At 45.3% G+C, this 20,433-nt stretch overlaps 1 protein-coding gene across 6 annotated transcripts in view; it reads right to left on the bottom strand.

Moving 5' to 3' along the window:
• The window catches only part of vti1a (vesicle transport through interaction with t-SNAREs 1A), a 464,254-nt gene that overhangs the window by 264,058 nt on the left and 179,763 nt on the right, over window positions 1–20,433 (bottom strand). Inside the window, exon 7 of one of the 6 annotated variants that reach the window (XM_072479372.1) lies at window positions 10,374–10,508. The exons of 4 other annotated variants lie outside the window; for them this stretch is intronic. In XM_072479372.1, coding sequence (XP_072335473.1) covers window positions 10,390–10,508 — 119 coding nt within the window. In that variant the 3' untranslated portion in view covers window positions 10,374–10,389. Of the gene's footprint in view, window positions 1–10,373; window positions 10,509–20,433 lie in introns of those variants that run through there. One more of the 6 variants, XM_072479374.1, reaches the window with a different exon arrangement.

Genomic DNA, 20,433 nt, shown 5'->3' with positions numbered 1-20,433 from the left:
TTATGTGGGTTAATGTGAGGTTATCCGCTTCGGTAGCAAAAATAAGGCAGCAGATTATTAGTTGAATGGGTAAATTGAGAGAGGTGGTTACCTTGGTGTCATCGTGCATAAGTCACTGAAAGTAAGCGCACAGGTAAGCAGGTAGTGAAGAAGGCAAATGGTATGTTGGCCTCCATAGCGAGAGGATTTGAATATAGGAATAGGGATGTTTTACTGCAATTGTATAGGGCATTGGTGAGGTCACGCTTGGAGTATTGTGTGCAGTTTTGGTGTCCTTATCTGAGGAAGGATGATCTTGCTATGAGGGAGTGCAGCGAAGGTTCACCAAGCTGATTCTTGGGATGGCGGGACTGTCTTATGAGGAGTGACTAAATCAGTTAGGATTATATTAATTGGAGTTTAGAAGAGTGAGAGGGGATCTCATAAAATGTTACAAAATTCTAACAGGGTTAGACAGGGTAGATTCAGAAAGAATGTTCCTGATGATGGGGGAGTCCAGAACTAGGGATCATAGTTTGAGGATAAGAGGGAAACCTTTTAGGACTGAGGTGAGAAGAAGTTCCTTCACCCAGAGAGGGTGAATCTGTGGAATTCGCTACCACAGAAAGTAGTTGAGGCCAAAACGTTGTGTAATTTCAAGAAGGAATTAGATAGAGCTCTTGGGGCTAAAGGGATTAAGGGATATGGGGGGGGGGGGGGGGGGGGGGAGGTGGGATCAGTGTATTGAACTTAATGGTCAGCCATGATTATAATGAATGGCGGAGCAGGCTCGAATGGCCTCCTCCTGTTTCAATTTTTTATATTTCTATGTTCAATACAAAAAGCTCGAGTAAGTTAACCTAAATCATCAGCGGCTCAGCTCACTGAGAACAATGAAAGCAGTACAAATTTGGCATTAAACTGAAGTTATATATTCAGGATTCTAAAGTCCAGGATCATCATTTTAGCAAGGGATTCATTATTTCTTGAACCTCAAAAAGTTTGGTGTTAGTAACTTCGGTTCGGGATTTGGGTTAAACCTTATTGATAATGTATGAATTTCAAGTATGACACCAAAGGCAGAGATTCAATACTATTGAACTGAAGGAATGCTGTTACTTGACTTAATAAGCATTATCGTTCAACACTATCAGCTGTCAGGCAGTGAGTTGGTAATGTTTTAATTTATTGCCCTACATAAATCTAGAATTTTGTTAAAGCAATATATACGCTGATTAAAGCTTAATGATAGAGAGAAATTAAAACTCTGGTTCAGGATATGAAATGTTATGTTGAGAAGAGCACATAATATTTTCAGAAGCAGCGATTCAGTGTTAAAATAAGTTATGAACAGCTTTTACACATGCCTCATCTTCTTTTACTTATATCACTGAAATGAAAAATATCTTGACGAACGAAAAACATTTTGTAATTTGATCAATTGGCACAATTTCTGAAATTTTTATTGTGTTCATCAAGGTAAAACGTTTCATATTGGATCTAAATTGGGTGGTGCGCATCAAATACACTCGCACATTGCCATAACAATTCCATCATAGCCAAAACCTTTACTGCACCAACCTGAACTTTTTCATTTCCTTAACAGCGATATTTTGAGTCAGTAAATTAATTGTCGAATTGTGGGCAGTTTTGTATCATGGCTCCGAACCTACTCAGAAATAAGTTTAGACTTACAAAATCTATTTCGGGTTGGATCTATACAGACAGCACAGAGAGGAATATTTCCTTCCCGTCAACTAACAAAGCCCCACATTTAATCAGTGTAATAGCCCACTGTGACAAACAATCTTGCTCTATGCATGATTATTCAATGCACCATGAAGTGTAGTCACTGGTTGTAATGTAGAACGCGCAACAGACAATTTGCAAACAGCAAGGTTCCAATAATGTGATAATGGCTTTATAATCTGTTTTTTGTGGTGCTGATTGAGGATAAATATTGGCTGGGAGTATTCCCCTTCTTCAAATATTATCAGAGATCTTTTGCATACATGTAAAATGGCAGATAGCACCTCAGTCTAACCTCGAATCCAAAAGATAGCAGTTTGAAGCGTACAGCATTTCCTCTGTGTTTTTCGCTGGAATACCAGCCTAGATTTCGTAGTCATGGAATAGGGCTTGAGGGCACAACTCACTGACTCAGCGTTGAAAGTCTAACAATGAGCTACAACTGAAGCCATACTTCTTCACATCTGCACAATGATCCTCTTCTTTGGTGACTCGCGAATGAGTATGACTGTCCCCTACGAAACTCCACGTCACTGGTCATGGGTTCTGTGCGCCCGTGTGGGGCTGATGAGCCCAATCCTCGAGCTGCACTTGGCAGCGTTTCTGGGAGGTGGGATCGGTCGGAATTTTTTTATCCGTTGATGGGATGAGGGTGTCGCTGTCTGACCTGCATTTATCCCCCATCGCTGCGTGTATTTGACTCTAGATCATTGGTATTCCTTTCTCAGGCTCCTTTTTTGGGCCTCCTCTTGCCGTTGGGTGTCCTCGAAGAATTCTGTCCCTTCAATCAGGAGGTTCCTCCATTTAGGTATTTTCTGATCAAAGGACACCCAGGAGCTGATGTCCATGTTGCATTTGTTGAGATAAGCCTTCAAGGTGTCTTTGAAGCTCTTCCTTTGTCCTCCTCTCGTTCGAGATCCTTCCTTGAGCTGGGTGAAGGCGATTTGCTTTGGCAGTCAGGACTCTGACATCCTAAGTTGATGGCTGGCCCAGTGGAGCTGGTTACGGATGATCGTGGCCTCGATGCTGATGCTCTTGGCTCCTTCAAGGACATTGATGGTAGTCCGCCTGCCCTCCCAGCTTGCGTTGATTGCACATCTCCAGGGCCCTGAGGTGGCATCTGTACATAGACCGTTTCTGAGCTTGATAGAATGGCTCACAACAGTGATGCAAACTGCATCTAATCTGTGCAAACCAGAACTTGCTGAAATGCTGAAAATAGCAGATTAGGCAGTTTCTATGGGATGAAAAAAAAATTCAAATCTTCATTTCTAGCAGTTGCAGTATTTTGCTTTTGCATTATCACTTTGATTCTAGTCTGTAAAATCAAATCACAATCTCAAACCATGAATGTCGCTTCTGCCAAGGAGAAAACACACAATTTGCTGAGATTAATATATTAGGTTGCTCAAATTGGTTCAAATCTACATTTTGCAGTTTGTTCTTCAAACTGAAATTGAAGCAAGTTACCAACCCTTGACTAAAGAACAGCTGTTAAATTCGAACACAGCAAATGGTGCTATAGTCATAGCATGGAGTCTAAAACTAGTCTAAAACAACACTCAATGTATTCCTTGAAGGATTTTGTTTAGACCCCCTAATCCCAAAGGCTCTCAACAGCGAATAGTATTTTCCACAGCAAAACACAGGTCTGATATAGATCAAGACAATCTGACATCTACTATTAGTATGTCCTCAATAACCAGACCAGCTGCAGGGATGATAACTTGCCTGCAATCCTTAGGTAAATATCAGAGTAGAGCTAATACTCCTTCTACAAACATATCTGCATAATCCTAGGATCACTCCTAATGTTTTGTTAAGCAAGGAATTTAATACAAATTTGCCAGGACTGGATTTAAAGCAGGTATATTGAAAGACATGATGGGCTGAATTTTAAAAAAATCTCAGCTTTTCGAGAAACGTAAAAAAAACACACAGCAAAAATAAAATCCATTCTGCCCAAGGCGAGAATTATATTTGACGATATGATGATCTTTGCTGTTACTGTGTTATTGATGGTGTCTTACAGATGCACCTGTATTAACTACAGCAATTGCACAATCTACCAAAGCCTTCATATAGTGAGCAGCTTTTAAAACCTTCAAGTGCCTTAAATGACTAATATCTGACGATCAGTAACACTGTCACGAAAACATATTTTTTCCATATTGAAAAACTGCAAGTAGCTGACAAGGTGACTATTTTTCATGCATGTGTGTCAATATTGTATTGTTTTGATTTGTTTGTGGGATATAGGTGTCACTGGTGAGGCCAGCATTTGTTGCATAATTGCACTTGAGAAACTGGTGGTGGGCCTACATCTTGAACCATTGTCATCCAGGTGGTCATGGTACACCCACAATCCTGCCAGGTAGTAAGTTCCAGGATTTTGGTCAAGTGACAATGAAAGAGCTGTAATATATTTTGAAGTCAAGATGCTGTGCAACGAGGAAGGAAACTGGCAGGTAGTGGTAATCCCATGCATCTACTGCCCTTATTCTTCTAGGTGGTGGAAGCAATGAGCTTTGGTGGGTTGCGACAAAGCATCTTATAGATGATACACACTGTTGCCACTGTATGCTAGTGGTGGAGAGGGTGAATATTTAAGGTGGATGAAATGATGATCAAACAAACTGCTTTATCCTGGATGGTGTTCTTGAGTGCTGCTGCAGCTACATTCATCCAGGCAAGTATAGAGCATTCACTCCTGACCTGTGCCTTTAGACGGTCACAGGTTTTGGGGAGTCAGGAATTTGTTATTGTTGCAGCAGTGCCGGCCGCTAATCCGCTCTCGTAGTCACAGAACTCAAGTACTTTCTGGTCCAGGGCGACACCCAGGATGTTGATGGTGGGCAATTCAGCAATGGTAATCACATGGAGTGTTGCTTGCTACATATCAGCTCATGCCCGAATGTTGTACAGGTCTTGCTGCATGGGGTGCATGGACTGTTTCAGTATCTGAAGAGTTGCGAATGTTAGTGAACACTGCAATCATCAATGAACATCCCCACTTTGACCTAACAATGCAAGAAATGTGATTGATAAAGTAGCTGAAGATGGTTCGACTTAGGTCACTGCCCCGGGGAACTCGTGCAGCAACGCCATGGGGCAAAGCTAACTGGCCTCCAAATACCGCAATCATCCTCCTTTGTGCTAGGTATGACTCCAGCTAGTGGTTCTCTTGCTGACTTGATGCCATGAGAGTTCTTAAGTCCGGAGATTGAGGACATCCAGGGCCATTCCCTGACTACATACCTGCCACCTCTGGTGGGTCTGTTCTGTCAGTGGCACAGGACATGTCCAGGGATGGTGCTGAAGGAGCATACAACATTGGTTGAAAAGTATGATTAATAATTGCATACAATCAAACAATTAATATAAAATTGGTGGGCATTAACTGAGCATTCACTTAAGCCTGCTATAAATAGGTAAAGATTAAAACTGTGGCTGCTGGGTCAGGACATTGTAATGTGTAACTCAAAAAATAAGTAAAGAAATGTGTAAAGATCGGCTCCAGTTCAATCCTTCACCAACTGGCAGTCCGGAATAGTTATATTCACAGCATCATTGTTAATGCTGTTGCTCGATCAATCTGTGGGATAGATTTCGTAATTCTGGCACAAGTTCCTGACATTAGTGAGAAAGACTTTGCAGGATGATTAAAAAGGAACAGGAGATCAGCAGATGATGAGATAGTGATCCAGTTCTGGTCTCCTAGGTTGAGGAAGGACATTCTTCCTATTGAGGGTGTCCAGCGAAGGTACACCAGACAAATTCCTGGGATGGCATGTTGGAAAAATGAAGAAAGACTGGATCAACTGGGCTTGTACTCACTGGAGTTTAGAAGAATGAACAAAGAACAAAGAAAAGTACATCACAGGAACAGGCCCTTCGGCCCTCCAAGCCTGTGCCGACCATGCTGCCCGTCTACACTAAAATCTTACGAGTACTCGGCAATCGCTGTGTCGGATGATGCCGCACATTGGGTGGATCTACGGGTTAGGGGGAGGGAGGGAAACGCCCGCTGTGGAGACTGGATGTGGGGTTGCTCGCAGACAAAGCGATCTGTTGGCTGGTGAACAAGTCCACCCAGAACTACCTGGAAACAAATTATACGGGGGAGGTCTCTACAGCGACGGTTTGGGAAGCTTTGAAGTCAGTGGTCAGAGGGAATTAATCTCAATAGGGGACTTCATAGGAACATATAAAATCCTGATGGGACTGGACAGGCTAGATGTGGGAAGAATGTTCCTGATGTTGAGGGACGTCCAGAACTAGGGGTTCATTCAGGACTGAGATGAGGAAAAACTTCTTCCTTCAGAGAGTTGTGAACTTGTGCATTCACTACTACAAAATGCTGTTGGGGGCCAGGTCGTTGGATATATTAAAGTGGGAGCTGGACGTGGCCTTTGCGGCTGAAGGGATCAAGGGGTATTGAGAGAAAGTGGGTGTGGGATTCTGAATTTGAATGATCAGCCATGATCATATTGAATGATGGTGCAGGTTTGAAGGGCCGAATAGCATATTCTTGTCCCTATTTTCTATGTTTCTGAGGGTGGGGGCTGGTGGTGGAGGTGTAAAAGGTGAAAGGACGATTCCATAAGAGAAACCTACATAGATTTTTGATGTAATTGATTTGAGAAAGTGTCTTTTCCCACTCTGGACTTACATAAGTTAAGCTCCTTGTGTCCATACTTGCAGGTTACCCAGCCCAGAGATATGTGGTCAATAATACCACTCCAATTGATGCAGATGAGATCAAATTTGGAGCCTCCTGGTCTATAACACAGATAACTCCCAACAAACAGCAACTCTCGACTTGTAGGATGATAAGTACTGTGCATCATATAGAACCTAGACCAGCAAAGTGATCTTTGAACCACAGCTCTGCTGTTACAGATTGATTAAAACATTTCTGAAATTCTGACTTGGGATGCCTTGTGTGGATTACTTCCAAAGCAAAGTGCCTTCAATTACATTGGTTGTGTTTTTTCAGGGATTACACCCGATATGTGTAATGTTATTGATACGGTACTAAACCAGAGGAATGAGGTACTGTAAGTATATATAATTGAAGAGCAAATGGCCATTCTTTGATTCTGGGTACCATTTTGAACATAATGTAAATGTCGCCACGGGCCCAGAGGACCATAGGCTGCTCTCCCCTTTGAGAATTGACTGGTGGGGATTTAAACTGAGGATCACCACACATCAGGTGAGGGGCAAGGTTGAGAAGGCGGGGCCTTCATGAATAACCTCAACCGGTACGGGAATTGAACCCGCGCGGTTCATGTCGCTCCGCATCACAAGCCAACTGAACATAGAACATTTTGTATAAATGTTTCACTCTGTTGTACCATTGCAATATTCAATTTGTACTCGTACTCAAACAGATAACTCCAGCTGTTGCTATTTTCAAGTTCAGCAAGCAGAGTCTAATTGAGGGTGACGTATGACAGAATACTCTGAACAGTTTAAACCAGTCATGACTGAAGCTGCTGACAGAGCCTAAATGGTGCATGCAGTAGGTCATGCCCTGGCCTTGCATGCCAGCATTAGTACAGACTGCCTGTCAGGAGACATCATGAGGTGCAAATAGGCCAAAGTCAGTTTTTAAATTCTCTTCGGTTTCATCAGTGAATCATTTTGATATTTACATACCAAATGAGGTTCATTACCCTTTTAATCCCTGAATTGTTACACAATTTTAAAACAATCCCTAAAGTTGGTTTCTTATTCAAATATTGCGTTCTCTGAAGTGAAAGAATATTCAGGTTTAATGTGTGTAATCCGTTTCACGTTACATAACTGAGTATAAATTTGTAATTTAAAAAAAATTAAAACTCCGAACATAATACAAACAAATCAAATGGAAATATAATCTAATACGGTCACAAAATGAATGTCAGATCAGGTGTAAACTAAATATTCTTAAGGGTTAATACACTTATATTCATCTAAGTTATAAAATCACGAATGGTTGTATTACATGTTGCTCAAGCATAAAGGTAAAAGATAAAAGTACCCAGAACAAGCTTTGATTTTACACACCACCTGGTTGTAAATGCTCTCAAGATGAAACATGCAACTCATAGTGATAGAAAATGTTTTTTTTAAAAAAAATAAACTTTCGTAAAATTGGATATTCCAAGGTTTATTACAAATGCAGCTACGAGCTGCGAGGCTTGGATAGAGTGGATGTGGAGAGGATGTTTCTGCTTGCAGGAAAAACTAGAAGCAGAGGACACAATCTCAGACTAAAGACACAATCTCCTTTAAAACAGAGATGAGGAGGAATTTCTTCGGCCAGAGGGCGGTGAATCTGTGGAACTCTTTGCCGCAGAAGGCTGTGGAGGCCAAATCACTGAGTGTCTTTAAGACAGAGATAGATAGGTTCATGATTAATAAAGGGATCAGGGGTTATGGGGAGAAGGCAGGAGAATGGGGATGAGAAAAATATCAGCCATGATTGAATGGCGGAGCAGACTCGAGGGGCCGAGTGGCCTTATTCTGCTCCGATGTCTTATGGACTTATTCCAAAGTTGAAAAAATTACAACGTAGCTTTGCTAAGTCTGATGGTACTTGTTATGCGTTCTGGGCTGTATTACAAATTGCCCCAGATAAGGATTATGTGAAAATGAAGTTATGGGGAAATAAATAAAGCTAAGGGTCTTTCTCCAATGTTTATCCCACATGTAATGGTTCTAATTTGGATGATACATTGATGCTAAGAAAGAAGTTCCTATTCAGCAATTACGAGTCCTTAGACTAATCTTCCACCAACAATTATTGTCAAGAAACAAACTGGGTTTAATTCAAAAAGCCAAAGAAAGTGAATGCAGATAGTTCCAAATAGGTAGCACAGTGGTTAGCACTGTTGCTTCACAGCTGCAGGTCCCAGGTTCGATTCCCGCTTGGGTCACTGTCGGTGCGGAGTTTGCACGTTCTCCCCGTGTCTGCGTGAGTTTCCTCCGGGTGCTCCGGCTTCCTCCCACAAGTCCTGAAAGATGTGCTATTAGATAATTTGGACATTCTGAATTCTCCCTCTGTGTACCTGAACAGGCGCCGGAATGTGACGACTAGGGGATTTTCACAGTAACTTCATTGTAGTGTTAATGTAAGCCTATTTGTGACAATAATAAAGATTATTATTATTATTAAATAGGGAAATAAGCAACAGTTAAGTAATGAACTAGGAGGAAACTGCGAAACGTGGTGAAGGAAACATCTTTATTAACTGTTTTCAGCATCAGAGAATCTGTAGAACAATTGGTCATGTGACAACATGATGACAAGGCTGCGAAAGAGGTCACACGTCAGGAGCGTGGGAGAGGTTCCTGGGAGTGCTGGCAGAGCACAAGTGTTGAAGTTGCTGCTGAGTTAGTGAATAAACAGCCATATTGAAAGTCTTTGTTGTCAGTGATTCAGGCAACCCACAACATCGACATGGTTGGCAGTATGGCAGGAGAACTTCGCCGCCTCGATTCACTAGTCTTTGATGAAAATATTGCAGATAGTTGGGAAACACACCGGAAGCGGTGGCATATTTACTGCGATGCTGCATAACTTCACGGGCCGAGGCTGTCGAAAAATACGAGTCATTTGTTTTCCCGATAGAGGAGGAAAAAGATCCCCAAGATAATCCTGAAAAAGTTCGAGAACATCTGTCTCCTGGTAAACAAAAACATAACCCTTGATGGACATGCATTCAATTCAACCAACCAAAGAGCAGATGAGACAATATAATCTTGCATTGCCACTCAAAAAAATATTGGTGCAATCCGAACTCACTGAAGACTTAATCAGGGATCATGTTGTTTGTGGAATATATAGCAATTTAGTCTGCAAGCAGTTGCTGTGAGAAAAAGACTTAACTTCACAAGTAGCAATCAATATCTGTATGTTAAATGAGCAATCAGAGAAATGGAATAGAGATATTTGGCAGGAAACTGAGGTATTCGCAGTCTATCGGGCATCCTGCTCCAACTGCAGCTGCCAGCACCCACCAGACAGAACAGTGTTTTGCATCTGGTAAAAGATGCAGCAAATGTGGGAAATTGAACCACTTTGCGAGGCACTGCAGATCCAAACCAGAACAGTCTTCCTCTGCCATCAGCAACATGGCAGCTGTTTGACCCTCCAGGGATAGAAGCGTCAGTAAGTTGAATGGAGTCAAACCAAAGCGGTGAAGCTACAGAGCCTCCAATAACACTCTATTGTGACAGTGTTCACGGCGTCACAGGAAAGTGTGAGATCGCCATCACCCTCAACCTAATTAGCAGTAACACCTGACTTAAAGTCAAGATTGACACTGGAGCGAAGGATAATGTATTATCCAGCCAAAGGTTACGGGGAATAGACTCGTATGCAACACCAGATCCCAATGCCCAGGCACACCTCGTGGTTTATGGCTGACAGACAATCCACACCAAAGGTGTAGCAATCCAGGGAAATTTCAAATTCTATATAGTTGACAGAATATAAAGCCACTGCATTGCATTGGGGCTCATTTAACCTAGTCCAGAAATGCATGCTCTACAACTCCAAGCCCCAGAGATGACAGCATATAGAGACATCTTCAACTGTGACATCAGTGGTAAGCTACAAGTTGTACACCACATAAGACTAGATAATTTACTACCTCCAATGGTCTGTGCTCAGAGATGTGTACCAGTAGCCATGAAGCAGAAAGTTGTTGATGAGCTCCATCGGATGATAGCACTAGGCGTCATAACTCTTATAGGCGAGGCCGTGGGCTGGGTTCCAGCAATGGTGGCTGCAGTTACAAAAAAAAAGTCATCGGTTGACCCAGAGCACTGTAACAAAGTGCTCCTCAGACCACATCACCCAACGAACTGATAGCAGACATATTCCGCAACCTCGATGTGAAATACGAGTTCTGCCATCCTTGACAAATCCTTAATACTAACCAAATTCATGTCTCCCATGGGAAGATATAACTTCCATTGTATGGCCTATGGGAGCTCCACGGCAGTGAGGTTTTCCTCACGGCAGTGTATGGAGCAACTTTTTGCAGGCCAACTTTGTGAGATTATTCTTTTGTTTTTTTTAAATAATTTTTATTCGCCTCCTTTTTCACATTTTCTCCCAAATTTACACCCACCAACAATAAACAATAATCAGTAACAAATATGTCAACCCCATATCAATAACAACGATCCCATCGTCCCACCAAACCCCAAACATTAGCCCGCATGTTCACATAAACAAATGACAAAAAGGAATCAGGAATCACCCAAAGTCACCATTAACACACACCGCCCCCCTCCCCCCAACCTTGCCACCACCCCACCCCCCCCCCAACTAATGTTCGATGTTATCCAGTTCTTGAAAGTGCATAATGAATAATGCCCATGAATTGTAGAACCCTTCCATCCTTCCCCTCAGTTCAAACTTAACCTTCTCGAGAGTCAAGAGTTCCAACAGGTCCCCCCCCGCCACGCCAGGGCACAGGGTGGAGAGGCTGCTCTCCAACCCATCAGGATCCGCCTTCGGGCGATCAACGAGGCGAAGGCTATAAAATCTGCCTCCCAACCCGTTTCCTACCCTGGCTGGTCCGACACCCCGAATATGGCCTCCCAGGGGGCCCAGGTCCAGTTTCACGTGCACCACTTTAGAAACTACCCCAAAAACCTCCTTCCAGTAATCCTCTCGCTTTGGACAGGACCAAAACATATGAACGTGATTAACGGGGGCCCCCCTGCAACGTTCACACGCATCTTCTACTCCTTCAAAGAATCGGCTCATCCTCGCCCTCGTGTGGCGTGTTCTGTATACCACCTTCAGCTGTATCAGCCCCAACCTCGCGCACGAGGTGGAGGCATTCACTCTCCGGAGCATCTCACACCAGAACCCCTCCTCCATACACTCTCCCAACTCTTCCTCCCACTTTGCTTTGATCCCTTCCAGTGGTGCCTTCTCCTCTTCCAAAATAGCCCCGTAAACCACTGACACTACCCCCTTCTCCAGTCCCCCTGTCATCAGCACCTCCTCCAGCAATGTGGAGGCCGGCTCCACCGGGAAGCCCTGTATCCCCTTTCGGCAAAATCTCGAACCTGCATGTATCTAAACATTTCCCCCTGCTCCAGCCCATACTTCGCTTCCAGCTCCTTCAGTCCTGCAAACCGACCCATAAGAAACAAATCTTTTAGTGCCTTAATCCCCCTTCTCCTCCCATTTCTGAAAATCTCCATTCCACCTCCCTGGCTCAAATCTGTGGTTCCCCCGAATCGGCATTTCCCTTGACTCTGCCCCCAACCCGGTGTTGGCGAAACTGCTTCCAAATTCTCAAGGAAGCTATTACCGGACTCCCTGATTATTTCCCCGGGGCTATCGGGAGCGGCGCTGTTGCTAGTGCTTTCAATCCTGGTTCTCCCGAATCGGCATTTCCCTTGACCGTGCCCCCAACCCGAAGTGTTGGCGAAACTGCCTCCAAATTCTCAATGAAGCTATTATTACCGGAATCCCTGAGTATTTCCCCAGGGCTATTGGGAGCGGCGCTGTTGCTAGTGCTTTCAATCCCGACCCCCTGCACAAACTCTCCTCCATTCAGACCCACTGGGAATCAACCCCTCTGACCCAGCTCCGCACCTTCTCCACATTCGCCGCCCAGTGGTAAAACATCAGGTTCGGAAGACCCAAACCTCCTGCCTGCCTTCCCCTCTGTAGCAGAAGGATTACGTTGTGAGATCATTGTTGATGACATCCTTATTTGGGGTGGTACTATAAAAGAACATGATGCACATCTTCGTCTTGTCCTTAACAGAATCAGGGCCATCCAATTAAAGTTGAATTCCGAGAAATGCAGATTCAGGGTCAACCAGGTTCCTTATGTGGGTCATCCACTCACATCCGATGGTGTCAAGCCTGATCCAGACAAGATGATATACGACAGATGGTGATTCCTGTGGGCAGTTTCTTGGTATGACAAATTATTTTTCTAAGTTCCTTCTGTGTTATAGTGAGGTCAGTGGATCTCTTTATCAACTTCTCCATCAAGACGTCGAATGGTGTTGGCAAGAGCATCACACAACAGTCTTCAACAGACTCAAACAGGCACTCACAACCCCACACGTATGACAATACATTGACGTTTGAGCACCTGTATTTATATCAGCAGACGCCTCCCAGCATGACCTTGGTGCAGTCTGCATCCAGAATGACCAACCAATAGCCTTTGCTCCAAGGGCCCTCCCTGACACAGAGACCCATGATGCACAAATTGAAAATGAAATCTTTGCCTGTCAGAAATTCCATGACTTCATATATAGTTATCCTGCAACGGTTAAACAGATCACCAGACACTCATAACTATTTTAAAAATAACCTTTACACATTGCACCTGCACAGCTGCAACACATGACACTAAAGTTGCAATGCTACAACTTCAGTATGTCTACAAATGTAGCAAGGAGCTGAACTTGGTTGCTGCCCTCTCCAAAGCTTTCTTTGGACACTAAGGGGCAATTTAGACTGGTTAATCCACTAACCTGCACATCTTTGGTCTGTGGGTGTGGGACCCACGCAGACACACTAAGAATTTGCAAACTTCACACGGACAGTTACCCGGGGCCGGGATTGAGCCGGGGTCCTCAGTGTCATGATGCAGCAGTGCAAACCACTGGGCCACCGTGCTGCCATCTCTAATCTCTCTACATAACTAAAGTCCTTCATTCATGATACGATTCTGGTAAACCTCCTCTGCAATTTCATTAAAGTCTTAACAGCCTTCCACAAGTGTGGTGCCCAGAATTTTGCACGGTAGTCGAGGTTGTCATAATATACACCAGTATATCATGGTGCAGACACACACACTGATGGACACACAGTGGGACCAATCAATACACGCAACACCGCAGCCAATCACCAGTTAGAGCACACGCACTACAAAGATAGGGAGCATCAGAGTTCCCGCTCATTCGAGCTGCAGCTTCCTAGTAGGACAGAGCTCACAGCCTGCAGCACAGACATTCACCATGTGCTGAGTGCATCGACTGGTTAGGACAAGGCAAAGGTCTTTAGTTTAAGCTAGTATCGTGTTAACCCACAGTGAGAGTATGTTAAACTGTTAATGACTCAATAAAATAGTGTTACACTATTTCAAGTGTTGGTGACCTGTATGTGTTACATGGATCCAGAGCGCCCAACACAACAGAGGTCTAACCAGAGATTTGTAAAGGTTGGGCATGATTTCCTTGTTTTTGTATTTAATGCCCCCATTTACAAAGCCAATCATCCCAAACACCTTCTTAACCACCTTACTAACTTGTCTTATCCATCCCCATTCCCTTTGCTCTTCCACCCCCTGAAATTAGTATAATTTGACAGAAAGTTACATTATTCTAGTGTTGGGTGACTGTCTATGTAGAGTTTTCATGTTCTCCCAAAGATGTGCGGATTAGGTGGGGTTATGGGGATAGGGTGGGGGAGTGAGCCTGGGTAGGGTGCTCTTTCGGAGGGTCGGTGCAGACTCGATGGGCTGAATGGCCCCATTTTTCAGTGTCGGGATTCTATGATTATTCACCACCAAGGACATGGAACCACTCACATTTTTATAGCCCTTTTCATAAACTCAGGGTATCCTCAAACATTCAACAGCCAACCAATCTCTTCTAAAATATGATGATTGCTGTAATGTAGGGAATGGGACAGTTAATTTGCACATAGCAAGGTCCCACAAACAGCAATGACCCAATTATCTGCAACGATTATGTTGGTTGCGGGATAATAATGGCTAAGGAACCAGGAAAGCTCAGTTTTCACATATCATTTGCTCTTCAAATAACATCCTGAGATCTTTTACATTCATCTTATTGGGCAGAAGAGGCCTGGATTCAATGTCACAGGTGAATGATGGCACCTCAGACAGGGCAGCCCTCTATCAGTACCTAAATACTTAGGTCCCGAGAGTGGTGCTTAATCCTATGAGAGAAGATAAGAGTTCTGCTGAGCCAAGATGACATTCTTTCACGCTGCAAGTTACTGTAGTCAGGGCTCTAAAGAAATTGTGCCTGCATGCGTCAGCAACCATATTTTGTGGAGAAATGAAAAGTTTAGAAAATTTGCCAGTGATGGGTGTTTTTTTCCCTTGCCACGCATCTGCCTTGGATTAATAACCACTGACTTCTCATTACCTCAGGAAAAGGGAGTTCGAAAATGCTATTATTAAGCAGGATACTCATTGTACAATTCTAAAATACAGAAACTGCAAATACTAGATTCAAATCTAGGTTCCTATTCATTGCAGAACTGATGTACTGCAAGATGAGGACACTTGTGAATTCTATATTTAATTAACTGAGAATTGTGATATTTCCCCCACCCCATCCAAAAGATGTCTTCTTACCAATTACGGCAGGAAAAATAGTCATTCAAACTGGAAAACCTAGTTTGCCTAAAGAATATGCACGTCAAGTTAATGTTGGGATTTGAAGCACAATTTTCATATAGTTCACAATATATCTTCAAACTCCATTGTCTCTCATAATTTTCCTCAACAATGCCTGAAAAGTAGCTTACAACATTCAATTATGCAAAAGAGACATCAGAGCCCAAAAAGAAAATTTTATCTTCAAATGTTCTTTATGAATGACAGTTTAATGAATCCAATCAAATATTAGTGACGATAACAAACTCTGCAGAAATGCGCATTTCACAGTACCTGTAATGTCATGATATGCATACATGCACTTAATGAGATACAGACAGGCAGCTAATGAGCACAGGGAACAGGACATAACCAATCAGCAGGCAGAATGCTTGGGGGTGGTTTCCCACGTTAAAAGGCATGAGGCACTCACACTCTGCCTCTTTCTACTAGGGACATCTACAGAGTGAGTCCAGTGTACATATCACATAACGCATACAGCACGTGGCTAAGAGCTAGTCTGGTTCAGTCAGATAGAGAAATCATACTTAGGTTAGCAGACAGTCGAACTTAGAGAACTGTGCTAACTGTGTGACAGGTTCAATAAAACAAATTGAACTAATTTCAAGGTCTGGAGTCTACTTGAGTTATAGCTGCATCCAGTTGCAGCCCGTGTTATCTCAGTGTGCTTAACACGACATGGTACCAGTAGACTGCTATCCTTAGGTGGTTTACCTCAATCTTTTCCATGACGACCAGCAAAGACATCTCGGCACCATGGAGAAGATCCAGCCTCCTCAACTGCTGCAGACCTGCGGCAATCTCAGTGCCAACTGGCGGACTTTCAAACAAAGGTTTCTGCTGTACATCGAAGCCTCAGACCTCGAGGGTGCGTCTGATACAAGAAAGATCGCACTTCTCCTCTCAACTGCGGGGACAAGCCATCCAAATCTTTAACACGTTTAACTTCACTGAAGGCCAGGACAAGACAAAGTTTCAGACCATCCTGGACAAGTTTGACAGTCACCGTGAAGTGGACACCAATGAAATCTTCGAGCGCTATACGTTTAAGCAACGCCTACAAGGTAAAGACGAATCTTTCAATCCTTCCTCACTAATCTCAGTCTACTAGCGCTGTCCTGCAACTTTGGTGACATAGCTGACTCCATGATCAGGGATCAGATCGTTTTCAGCGTTCACTCTGATCCTCTGAGAGAACAGCTTTTAAAAATCAAGCATATGACCCTGTCAGTCGCGATCGAAACGTGTACAGTGCACGAGCACGCCACAAATCGGTATTCCCAATACAAATTGGCTGAAACGGAGAAACCTGCCTCCCACGAGGCAGAGTGTGTGCAGGCCATCGCCCGGATGCAGTGCCTCAGCCTTGATGAAAGCGACCCTTTCCGGTCTTCCCGGTACCCCACACATGCGTGATGCGACTGGGATAACGAAATGGCCGATCCCCACACTGCACAGGGGCGAACGTCTGCCGACCGCACTGCGTATGTGCGACGACGCACGGAGCGTAACGACATCACAACGTCCCCGAACTTTGGCACCGCCCATTTAAAGAAACACTGCCCTGCAAGAGGCAGGCGCTGTTTAAATTGCGGGAAGCCTGGACACTATGCAGCCTTGTGCAGGCCTGCACCACCATCAAGGGCCAGCGCACCCAACTCCAACGCAGGCGCGTTCGGAGTGTCCAGCACGGTTTGCAGGATTCTGATCCTGGCAGCATCACGGATCCAGAGGACGATTGCCTGGAGTCCCCCTACCATGTGGGCATTATTACCACACGTGAACATGCCTCACCGACATCATCACGGAGCCTGCCCATCCTCACTGTGGATTCTGCAGACGAATGGCGTGCGGTGATGCAAGTAAATCAAGCTGGACACAGGTCTTTCTGCCAATCTCCCTTCACAGGCAGATTTCAACCGCACCAAAAAGCCACCCAAGCTCCTTCCAGCAGCCTGCCAGCTCCTGGACTATAACGGCAATGCCATCACAGCACTGGGATCCTGCCATCGGCTTGTCTCCAACAGAAGCGTTAACGTGAAGCTGAGGTTTGAAATCGTCAATTCAGACAGGGCCTCCCTGCTCGGCACACAGGGCATGCAAGCAGCTAAACCTGGTACAGCGGATCTACACAATGACCTCCCCTAACGTGGATCTTCAAGCCGGCATTGACAACATCCGAGCTCAGTATTTGGATGTATTTGACGGGTTGGGCCTGATGCCACGCCTGTGGTCCATGCTCCACGCCGAGTTCCGGCTCCACTGAAGGAGCGCCTGAAGGCGCAGTTGGAAGAATCTTCAGGACCAGGGCATCATCTCCAAAGTCACAGAACAGATTGACTGGGTCAGCTCGATGGTCTGTGTGAAAAAAACGTTGGGGGAGCTGCGCATCTGTATTGATCCCAAGGATCTAAACCAGAATATCATGTGGGAACGCTACCCCATCCTGAAGCGGGAGGAACTGACAAGTGAGATGGCAAACACCCGGTTTTTCACAAAGTTGGATGCATCACACGGGTTCTCGCAAATCCAGCTTGATGAGTCCAGCACAAGGCTCTGCACTTTCAACACACCGTTTGGCAGGTACTGCTACAATCGTATGCCATTCGGCATTGTCTCGGCCTCGGAGATCTTCCATAGAATCATGCAGCAGATGTTGGAAGGCATTAAAGGGGTTCGCGTGTATGTGGACAAGGCTATTATTTGTTCTACAACCCCCGAAGAGCACAACTCTCGTCTCCAGCAGGTATTCCGCCGTGTCCATGCCAATGGCCTCAAGCTGATCAGGGGAAAGTGTTCTTTTGCATGTCAACACTGAATTTCTTGGGTGACCAGATATCTCAGCAGGGTGTGCGCCCGGACACAGACAAAGTCAAGGCCATTGAAGCCATGAAGACCCCCAAAGACAAGAAGGCGGTACTGCGTTTTTTTGGGCAAGTTTATCCCAAACCTGACCTCACACACCACGGCCCTCAGACACCTGGTAAAAAAGTCTACTGCCTTTGAGTGGCAGGCAGCTCATCAAGCTGAGTGGTTGGAGCTGCACCTGTATTGGCTTTTTTTGATCCTGACAGGGAAATGAAAATCTCGACAGATGCCAGCCAGGACGGCATCGGCGCGGTGTTGCTCCAGCGCGATGACACCACATGCTGTGTTCCGGTTGCCTACGCATCACGGGCGATGGCACCCACCGAGCAACGGTACGCCCAAATCAAAAAGGAATGCCTGGGCCTGCTGACTGGAATTCTCAAGTTCCACGATTATGTCTACAGCCTGCCGACATTCACCGTCGAGACGGACCACAGGCCTCTGGTCCACATTATCCACAAGGACCTGAACGACATGACGCCCCGGCTGCAGCGCATTCTCCTCAGGCTCAGACGGTCTGACTTTGAGCTCGAGTACACGCCGGGCAAAGAGCTCATTACTGCGGATGCCTTGTCCCGCTCAATAACCTTGCCTGCCGACCCGCCGGCATTCGTCCAACAGATGGAATCACAGGTGCAGCCGTGGGCCAGCAACCACCCGGCGTCGGATGAAAAGGTGATCTGCATTCGTGATGAGACAGCAAGGACCTGCTTCGACAGCGTGTAATGCACCACCTCACCAATGGCTGGCAAAAAGGGCAGTGCCCTCAATTCTTCAATGTGAAGGACGACCTGACGGTGGTTGATGGCATCCTCCTCATGCTGGATCGCATCGTTATTCCACACAGTCTCCAGAGCTTGGTGCTCCTGCAAATACACGAGAGGCATCTGGGTTTCGAGAAGTGTAGGCGCAGAGCCCGGCAAGCTGTCTACTGGCCTGGGATTAGTCAGGATATCTCAAATACAGTCCTCCATTGTCCGACCTGTCAACGCTTCCAGCCAGCACAGGGCAAGGAGACGCTTCAGCAGCACAAAATGGTGACCTCCCCGTGGTCCAAGGTGGGCATCGACCTCATTCACGCCAATGGTCGTGATTATGTGCTCATCATCGATTATGTTTCCAACTACCCAGAAGTTGTGAAGCTCTCGGACCTCACGTCCAGGACCGTCATCAAGGCCTGTAAGGAGGCGTTCTCCAGGTCACTGTCATGAGTGACAACGGTCCTTGCTTCAGCAGCCAAGAGTGGTCAAGGTTTGACCAGCTATACCAGTTTCATCACGTCATTTCAAGCCCACATTACCCACAGTCCAATGGGAAGGTTAAGGGGTGCACATAGTGAAGCAGCTCATCTGCAAGACTGCAGATTCTGCTTCCGACATCAACCTTGCGCTGCTTGCGAACAGGGCAACCCCTCTGTCTACCGGCATGGCACTGGCTCAACTCATGATGAACAGGGACCTGCGGATGACTCTTCCATACACTAGCCTGATCTGGATCACCTCCCGGTGCTGCAGAAGGTGCAGAAACCCCGGGACCGGCAAAAGCAGTGCTACGATGCTCATGCCACTGATTTGCCTGTGCTATCCCCGGCGGATGCTGTTCGGATCCAGCTGCCTGATGGAGGCTGGTCAGCTCCAGCGGTTGTTGTCCGACAGGCTGCTCCTCACTCGTACGTTGTGCGTATAGCTGATGGCTCTGTTGTGCGGTGCAACAGACAGGCCCTGCGCTCAGTTGCCCGCCCGCAACCACATTCTTCGTTGTTTCCATCTGTTATTGTGCCACCTCCTGACACCTCGAACCACGAGGCCACCAATCTGGCTGCAATCCCGCCTATCAAGGTGCCGTCGTCCCCACACCACCTCCCTGGCGGTCGACCAGGATCAGACGCTAACCCCAGAGTTGGACTTATGAACATTTGTTTTGTTTGCTATGTTCTGTTTTTGCACATTAGACACCTGTTTTCATATGTACACATGTTCCCATCTGCCATCTCATGTAAATACGTTAGTTTTTCGGCTACACATGTAAATATTTTCACATAGGCTGCAGAAAAACTTTTCCAAAAAGGGAGACGTCATGATATGCAGACATGCACTTAATGAGATACAGACAGGCAGCTAATGAGCACAGGGAACAGGACATAACCAATCAGCAGGCAGAATGCTTGGGGGTGGTTTCCCACTATAAAAGGCATGAGGCACTCACACTCTGCCTCTTTCTACTAGGGACATCTACAGAGTGAGTCCAGTGTACATATCACATAACGCATACAGCACGTGGCTAAGAGCTAGTCTGGTTCAGTCAGATAGAGAAATCACACTTAGGTTAGTAGAGAGTCGAACTCACAGAGAACTATGCTAACTGTGTGACAGGTTCAATAAATCAAATTGAACTAACTTCAAGGTCTGGAGTCTACTTGAGTTAT

This window comes from Scyliorhinus torazame, chromosome 16 (genome assembly GCF_047496885.1).
Source record: "Scyliorhinus torazame isolate Kashiwa2021f chromosome 16, sScyTor2.1, whole genome shotgun sequence".
NCBI classification, from domain to species: domain Eukaryota; kingdom Metazoa; phylum Chordata; class Chondrichthyes; order Carcharhiniformes; family Scyliorhinidae; genus Scyliorhinus; species Scyliorhinus torazame.
This window is presented reverse-complemented; position numbering and strand designations above follow the sequence as displayed.